This window comes from Bombina bombina, chromosome 5 (assembly GCF_027579735.1).
Source record: "Bombina bombina isolate aBomBom1 chromosome 5, aBomBom1.pri, whole genome shotgun sequence".
Classification (NCBI taxonomy): domain Eukaryota; kingdom Metazoa; phylum Chordata; class Amphibia; order Anura; family Bombinatoridae; genus Bombina; species Bombina bombina.
Window position 1 is genome coordinate 93669359 of NC_069503.1, and position 9425 is coordinate 93678783.

Genomic DNA, 9425 nt, shown 5'->3' on the forward strand with positions numbered 1-9425 from the left:
ATAATTTCAGTGAGAAACCTAAAGTTTGTGAAAAAATTTGTGAAAAAGTGAACAATCTTTTTTATTTGATCGCATTTGGCAGTCAAATGGTGGCATGAAATAGACCAAAATAGGCCTAGATCAATACTTTGGGATGTCTTCTGAAAAAATATATATACATGTCAAGGGATATTCAGGGATTCCTGAAAGATATCAGTGTCCCAATGTAGCTAGCGCTAATTTTGAAAAAAAGTGGTTTGGAAATAGCAAAGTGCTACTTGTATTTATTGCCATAAAACTTGAAAAAAAAGCAAAGAACATGTAAACATTGGGTATTTCTAAACTCAGGACAAAATTTAGAAACTATTTAGCATGGGTGTTTTTTGCTGGTTGTAGATGTGTAACAGATTTTGGGGGTCAAAGTTAGAAAAAGTGTGTTTTTTCAATGTTTTCCTCATATTTTATAATTTTTTATAGTAAATTTATAAGATATGATGAAAACAATGGTATCTTTAGAAAGTCCATTTAATGTAGAGAAAAACGGTATAAAATATGTGTGGGTACAGTAAATGAGTAAGAGGAAAATTACAACTAAACACAAACACCGCAAAAATATAAAAATAGCCTTGTTCCCAAACAGACAGAAAATGGAAAAGTGATGTGGTCATTAAGGGGTTAATGAGGTTTTCCTAATTATTCTGTGATATTGTGTTTTTAATTATACAAAAAACACAAAATACTGGTCTGGATTACAATCAGTTTTTATTTGCATAGAAAAAACATTGTATATCATTATATAGTAAACAGCAGCATTACATGATACATGCACACAATGGTATAAATATACCTAACACTTGTGCTCGTGATACAAATGGATTTATCAGACATATAATGTTCCCTTTATATATACAGTATGTGCTATTATCAGTTCTTGTGGCTTCTAACATGAAAACATCTAACAGACATAATATCAAGTTACAGAACATGACATACATATTACATACCCAGTATACATGTAGGTTATAGTAGCCATTTAAATTAAACTGATTATGATCACGTATGTACAGGTTACTGATATTGTGTCTCATTAAATAAAATCAGTTTCCCCTCAGTAATTCCTCTGGTATATAACATGTACAATGCTAAGCATCTATTGCTATAAGAAAATGTTTATCCACATAATGTGCACATTAAATATATCTCCCAGATGTCAATCATTTGAGACTGATGTTCTTGTTAATATAATTCTCTAACACTCTATTCATATAAAGACTCCTTTATTATGTAAATGTGATTATTTTCTCCCCTATGTAAATCAAATGTACAACTCCTTACACTGGCATATTAATAAACAACACTGGGGGTGCTTTGGTCGTGAATGGTTGTGTAAGTTGGTCAGTATGAGGACAGATTTTTATATTCCTGTGTTGTGTTTGGATTCTATCACATTTATATGAGATAAACTGAGGTGCACATATATAGAGGAACAAAGGACAGCAGGAGAGCACTTCCAATCTGGGTCTTTTATAACTGGGATTTAGAAAGTATTAGTTACAATAACATCTCTTTTGATGCTTCTATTTAGAGAGTTTGTCCTCTTTAGGATAATTGTAAAGAGGTTTGTGATACCTGATTTCAATAAAAACCTTTTTTCCACTTTCTAAACATGTGAAAGGTTTCTTCCCTTGTGAATCCTTTCATGAGTTTTCAGATGACTCTTTACTGTAAAACTTTTTCCACACCCTGTACATGTGAACGGCTTTTCCCCTGTGTGAATCCTTTCATGAGTTTTCAGACAATCCATTCGTGTAAAACTTTTTCCACACTCAGTACATGTGAAAGGCTTTTCCCCTGTGTGAATCCTTTCATGCTTTTTCAGGTCACTCTTTTGTGTAAAAAAAATGTCACACTCTGTACATGTGAAAGGCTTTCCCCCTGTGTGAATCCATTCATGCTTTTTCAGATGTCTCTTTTTTGTAAATCCTTTTCCACACTCTGTACATGTGAAAGGCTTTTCCCCTGTGTGACTCCTTTCATGACATTTCAGACTACTTATTTGTGCAAAACTTTTTCCACACTCTGTACATGTGAACGGCTTTTCCCCTGTGTGAATCCTTTCATGACTTTTCAGATTACTCTTGTGTGTAAAACTTTTTCCACACTCTGTACACGTGAAAGGTTTTTCCCCTGTGTGACTGCTTTCATGATATTTCAGATCACTCATTTGTGTAAAACTTTTTCCACACTCTGTACATGTGAAAGGCTTTTCTCCTGTGTGACTCCTTTCATGAGTTTTCAGATTACTCTTTTGTGCAAAACTTTTTCCACACTCTGTACATGTGAAAGGCTTTTCCCCTGTGTGAATCCTTTCATGGTTTGTCAGACTACTCTTTTCTGTAAAACGTTTTCCACACCCTGCACATGTGAACGGCTTTTCCCCTGTGTGAATCCTTTCATGACTTTTCAGATTACTCTTTTGTGTAAAACTTTTTCCACACTCTGTACATGTGAAAGGTTTTTCCCCTGTGTGACTGCTTTCATGATATTTCAGATCACTCTTTTGTGTAAAACTTTTTCCACACTCTGTACATGTGAAAGGCTTTTCTCCTGTGTGACTCTTTTCATGAGTTTTCAGATTACTCTTTTGTGCAAAACTTTTTCCACACTCTGTACATGTGAAAGGCTTTTCTCCTGTGTGAATATTTTCATGACTTTTCAGATGATCCATTCGTGTAAAACATTTGCCGCACTCAGTACATGTGTGTGGTTTCTCACCTGTGTGAATTTTGTGGTGCTCTAATAGACAAGACTTCCATCTAAAGCTTTTCTCACATTCTATAGATTTGAAAGGTTTCTCCTTTGTATGAATCATTTGGCTAGACTGTAGACTTTTCCCTTTTTTACTATGTTTTGAAAACTCAGTAAATGTGTGTGGTTTATCCTCAGGGATAATCATTTCACTAGATAAGTCGTAAATCTTATCCTCTTGTTTAATGACTAAATTATTCTCTGTACATAGTGATTGCTGCCCAGTTACTGACGATTCACCATCTTCTTTTAATATCTTTTGTGATATCCCCAATGTTTGTGAATAGTCATAAGTGTCTAAGGTTTTTGGAGTTTGCGGTATCATTCTGATGCTTCCTGTAGTGAATGATGGATATGAACTATTCAAGTGTTTTTCTACATAAAAAGATAAGGAATAAAGAAATTTAAGAATGTTTATTCATTTATGATATATTCCATCTTAATAAAATAATATTTTATATACTAAAAAAACAGAATTTATGCTTACCTGATAAATTACTTTCTCCAACGGTGTGTCCGGTCCACGGCGTCATCCTTACTTGTGGGATATTCTCTTCCCCAACAGGAAATGGCAAAGAGCCCAGCAAAGCTGGTCACATGATCCCTCCTAGGCTCCGCCTTCCCCAGTCATTCGACCGACGTAAAGGAGGAATATGCATAGGAGAAATCATATGATACCGTGGTGACTGTAGTTAGAGAAAATAATTCATCAGACCTGATTAAAAAACCAGGGCGGGCCGTGGACCGGACACACCGTTGGAGAAAGTAATTTATCAGGTAAGCATAAATTCTGTTTTCTCCAACATAGGTGTGTCCGGTCCACGGCGTCATCCTTATTTGTGGGAACCAATACCAAAGCTTTAGGACACGGATGATGGGAGGGAGCAAATCAGGTCACCTAGATGGAAGGCACCACGGCTTGCAAAACCTTTCTCCCAAAAATAGCCTCAGAAGAAGCAAAAGTATCAAATTTGTAAAATTTGGTAAAAGTGTGCAGTGAAGACCAAGTCGCTGCCTTACACATCTGATCAACAGAAGCCTCGTTCTTGAAGGCCCATGTGGAAGCCACGGCCCTAGTGGAGTGAGCTGTGATTCTTTCAGGAGGCTGCCGTCCGGCAGTCTCATAAGCCAATCGGATGATGCTTTTAAGCCAAAAAGAGAGAGAGGTAGAAGTTGCTTTTTGACCTCTGCTTTTACCAGAATAAACAACAAACAAGGAAGATGTTTGTCTGAAATCCTTTGTAGCCTCTAAATAGAATTTTAGAGCACGAACTACATCCAAATTGTGCAACAAACGTTCCTTCTTTGAACTGGATTCGGACACAAAGAAGGCACGACTATCTCCTGGTTAATATTTTTGTTAGAAACAACTTTCGGAAGAAAACCAGGTTTAGTACGCAAAACCACCTTATCTGCATGGAACACCAGATAAGGAGGAGAACACTGCAGAGCAGATATCTCTGAAACTCTTCTTGCAGAAGAAATTGCAACCAAAAACAAAACTTTCCAAGATAATAACTTGATATCAACGGAATGTAGGGGTTCAAACGGAACCCCCTGAAGAACCGAAAGAACTAAATTGAGACTCCAAGGAGGAGTCAAAGGTTTGTAAACAGGCTTGATTCTAACCAGAGCCTGAACAAAAGCTTGAACATCTGGCACAGCCGCCAGCTTTTTGTGAAGTAAAACAGATAAAGCAGAAATCTGTCCCTTCAAAGAACTTGCAGATAATCCTTTCTCCAAACCCTCTTGAAGAAAGGATAGAATCTTAGGAATTTTTATCTTGTTCCATGGGAATCCTTTAGATTCACACCAACAGATATATTTTTTCCATATTTTATGGTAGATTTTTCTAGTTACAGGCTTTCTAGCCTGAACAAGAGTATCAATGACAGAATCTGAGAACCCTCGCTTTGATAAAATCAAGCGTTCAATCTCCAAGCAGTCAGTTGGAGTGAGGCCAGATTCGGATGTTCGAACGGACCTTGAACAAGAAGGTCCTGTCTCAAAGGTAGCTTCCATGGTGGAGCCGATGACATATTCACCAGGTCTGCATACCAAGTCCTGCGTGGCCACGCAGGAGCTATCAAGATCACCGATACCCTCTCCTGTTTGATCCTGGCTACCAGCCTGGGAATGAGAGGAAACGGTGGGAACACATAAGCTAGGTTGAAGGTCCAAGGTGCTACTAGTGCATCCACTAGAGTCGCCTTGGGATCCCTGGATCTGGACCCGTAGCAAGGAACCTTGAAGTTCTGACGAGACGCCATCAGATCCATGTCTGGAATGCCCCACAATTGAATTATTTGGGCAAAGATTTCCGGATGGAGTTCCCACTCCCCCGGATGAAATGTCTGACGACTCAGAAAATCCGCTTCCCAATTTTCCACTCCTGGGATGTGGATTGCAGACAAGTGGCAGGAGTGATTCTCCGCCCATTGAATTATTTTGGTCACTTCTTCCATCGCCAGGGAACTCCTTGTTCCCCCCTGATGGTTGATATACGCAACAGTCGTCATGTTGTCTGATTGAAACCTTATGAATTTGGCCTTTGCTAGCTGAGGCCAAGCCTTGAGAGCATTGAATATCGCTCTCAGTTCCAGAATGTTTATCGGTAGAAGAGATTCTTCCCGAGACCAAAGACCCTGAGCTTTCAGGGGTTCCCAGACCGCGCCCCAGCCCACCAGACTGGCGTCGGTCGTGACAATGACCCACTCTGGTCTGCGGAAGCTCATCCCTTGTGACAGGTTGTCCAGGGTCAGCCACCAACGGAGTGAATCTCTGGTCCTCTGATCTATTTGTATCGTCGGAGATAAGTCTGTATAATCCCCATTCCACTGTCTGAGCATGCACAGTTGTAATGGTCTTAGATGAATTTGCGCAAAAGGAACTATGTCCATTGCCGCAACCATCAAACCTATTACTTCCATGCACTGCGCTATGGAAGGAAGAAGAACAGAATGAAGTACTTGACAAGAGCTTAGAAGTTTTGATTTTCTGGCCTCTGTCAGAAAAATCTTCATTTCTAAGGAGTCTAATATTGTTCCCAAGAAGGGAACTCTTGTTGACGGAGACAGAGAACTTTTTTCTACGTTCACCTTCCACCCGTGAGATCTGAGAAAGGCTAGGACAATGTCCGTATGAGCCTTTGCTTGTGGCAGAGACGACGCTTGAATCAGTAAGGTACTACTGCAATGCCCCTTGGTCTTAGCACCGCTAGAAGGGACCCTAGTACCTTTGTGAAAATTCTTGGAGCAGTGGCTAATCCGAATGGAAGTGCCACAAACTGGAAATGTTTGTCCAGAAAGGCGAACCTTAGGAACCGATGATGTTCCTTGTGGATAGGAATATGTAGATACGCATCCTTTAAATCCACCGTGGTCATGAATTGACCTTCCTGGATGGTAGGAAGAATTGTCCGAATGGTTTCCATTTTGAACGATGGAACCCTGAGAAATTTGTTTAGGATCTTGAGATCTAAGATTGGTCTGAATGTTCCCTCTTTTTTGGGAACTATGAACAGATTGGAGTAGAATCCCATCCCTTGTTCTCCTAATGGAACAGGATGAATCACTCCCATTTTTAACAGGTCTTCTACACAATGTAAGAATGCCTGTCTTTTTATGTGGTCTGAAGACAATTGAGACCTGTGGAACCTTCCCCTTGGGGGTAGCTCCTTGAATTCCAGAAGATAACCTTGGGAGACTATTTCTAGCGCCCAAGGATCCAGAACATCTCTTGCCCAAGCCTGAGCGAAGAGAGAAAGTCTGCCCCCCACCAGATCCGGTCCCGGATCGGGGGCCAACATCTCATGCTGTCTTGGTAGCAGTGGCAGGTTTCTTGGCCTGCTTACCTTTGTTCCAGCCCTGCATTGGCCTCCAGGCTGGCTTGGTTTGAGAAGTATTACCCTCTTGCTTAGAGGATGTAGAACTTGAGGCTGGTCCGTTTCTGCGAAAGGGACGAAAATTTGGTTTATTTTTAGCCTTAAAAGACCTATCCTGAGGAAGGGCATGGCCCTTTCCCCCAGTGATATCTGAAATAATCTCTTTCAAGTCAGGGCCAAACAGCGTTTTCCCCTTGAAAGGTATGTTAAGCAATTTGTTCTTGGAGGACGCATCCGCTGACCAAGACTTTAGCCAAAGCGCTCTGCGCGCCACAATAGCAAACCCTGAATTTTTCGCCGCTAATCTAGCTAATTGCAAAGTGGCGTCTAAAGTAAAAGAGTTAGCCAATTTAAGAGCGTGAACTCTGTCCATAACCTCCTCATAAGAAGATTCTTTATCGAGCGACTTTTCTAGTTCATCGAACCAGAAACACGCTGCTGTAGTGACAGGAACAATGCATGAAATTGGTTGTAGAAGGTAACCTTGCTGAACAAACATCTTTTTAAGCAAACCCTCTAATTTTTTATCCATAGGATCTTTGAAAGCACAACTATCTTCTATAGGGATAGTAGTGCGTTTGTTTAGAGTAGAAACCGCTCCCTCGACCTTGGGGACTGTCTGCCATAAGTCCTTTCTGGGGTCGACCATAGGAAACAATTTCTTAAATATAGGGGGAGGGACAAAAGGTATGCCGGGCCTTTCCCATTCTTTGTTTACAATGTCCGCCACCCCGCTTGGGTATAGGAAAAGCTTCGGGGGGCACCGGGACCTCTAGGAACTTGTCCATCTTACATAATTTCTCTGGAATGACCAAATTGTCACAATCATCCAGAGTAGATAACACCTCCTTAAGCAGAGCGCGGAGATGTTCCAATTTAAATTTGAATGTAATAACATCAGGTTCAGCTTGTTGAGAAATTTTTCCTGAATCTGAAATTTCTCCCTCAGACAAAACCTCCCTGGCCCCTTCAGACTGGTGTAAGGGCATGTCAGAACCATTATCATCAGCGTCCTCATGCTCTTCAGTATCTAAAACAGAGCAGTCGCGCTTTCGCTGATAAGTGGGCATTTTGGCTAAAATGTTTTTAATAGAATTATCCATTACAGCCGTTAATTGTTGCATAGTAAGAAGTATTGGCGCACTAGATGTACTAGGGGCCTCCTGTGTGGGCAAGACTGGCGTAGACACAGGAGGGGATGATGCAGTACCATGCTTACTCCCCTCACTTGAGGAATCATCTTGGGCATCATTTTCTCTAAATTGTTTGTCACATACATCACATCTATTTAAATGAGAAGGAACCTTGGCTTCCTCACATACAGAACATAGTCTATCTGATAGTTCAGACATGTTAAACAGGCATAAACTTGATAACAAAGTACAAAAAACGTTTTAAAATAAAACCGTTACTGTCACTTTAAATTTTAAACTGAACACACTTTATTACTGAATATGTGAAAAAGTATGAAGGAATTGTTCAAAATTCACCAAAATTTCACCACAGTGTCTTAAAGCCTTAAAAGTATTGCACACCAAATTTGAAAGCTTTAACTCTTAAAATAACGGAACCGGAGCCGTTTTTATATTTAACCCCTATACAGTCCCTGGTATCTGCTTTGCTGAGAGCCAACCAAGCCCAGAGGGGAATACGATACCAAATGACGCCTTCAGTAAGCTTTTTCTGTGTATCTGAGCTCCTCACACATGCATCTGCATGCCTTGCTTCCCAAAAACAACTGCGCATTAGTGGCGCGAAAATGAGGCTCTGCCTATGATTAGAAAAGGCCCCCAGTGAAAAAGGTGTCCAATACAGTGCCTGCCGTTTTTTTAACATAATTCCCAAGATTAAAATAACTCCTCAAAGCTATAAACTATTAAAAATGCTTATAAAGTAATCGTTTTAGCCCAGAAAAATGTCTACCAGTCTTTAAAGCCCTTGTGAAGCCCTTTATTCTTATTAATAAAATGGCTTACCGGATCCCATAGGGAAAATGACAGCTTCCAGCATTACCAAGTCTTGTTAGAAATGTGTCATACTTCAAGCAGCAAAGTCTGCACACTGTTTCCCCCAACTGAAGTTACTTCATCTCAACAGTCCTGTGTGAAAACAGCCATCGATTTTAGTAACGGTTGCTAAAATCATCTTCCTCTTACAAACAGAAATCTTCATCTATTTACTGTTTCAGAGTAAATAGTACATACCAGCACTATTTTAAAATAACAAACTCTTGATTGAAGAATAAAACTACATTTAAACACCAAAAAACTCTTAACCATCTCCGTGGAGATGTTGCCTGTGCAACGGCAAAGAGAATGACTGGGGAAGGCGGAGCCTAGGAGGGATCATGTGACCAGCTTTGCTGGGCTCTTTGCCATTTCCTGTTGGGGAAGAGAATATCCCACAAGTAAGGATGACGCCGTGGACCGGACACACCTATGTTGGAGAAATGTCTTCCGTTTTGTATTCATTTATTTACCTGTAAATCACAAATTAAAAAAGGATGACATAGAATTTAAACATTACTACATCATAGTAAACTAAATTACTGAGTTGTGGGTGTTTCAAACATGGCAATAAGGTAGGCATAAGTGCAGTTATGGATGTTCCATGAGCGATGTCAGGTGCAGAGGAAGGTGGAGTTGCAGGTGTTCTGAGTAATAAACCAGGTCAGGGTGAGGTTAGGCAGTTGTTGGACATGATCTGTCTAAAAGGACAGAGGGGGAGTAGTATTTATTACCCTCCTCCTCAGCCC

At 40.2% G+C, this 9425-nt stretch overlaps 1 protein-coding gene across 1 annotated transcript in view; it reads right to left on the reverse strand.

The window, feature by feature from the left end:
- Positions 1–1351: 1351 nt before the first annotated feature.
- The window catches only part of LOC128661350 (gastrula zinc finger protein XlCGF57.1-like), a 43991-nt gene continuing 35917 nt past the window's right edge, over positions 1352–9425 (reverse strand). Inside the window, exon 2 of the mRNA XM_053715614.1 lies at positions 1352–2795. Within this exon, the coding sequence (XP_053571589.1) occupies positions 1640–2795 (1156 nt within the window). The 3' untranslated portion in view covers positions 1352–1639. The remainder of the gene's footprint in view (positions 2796–9425) is intronic.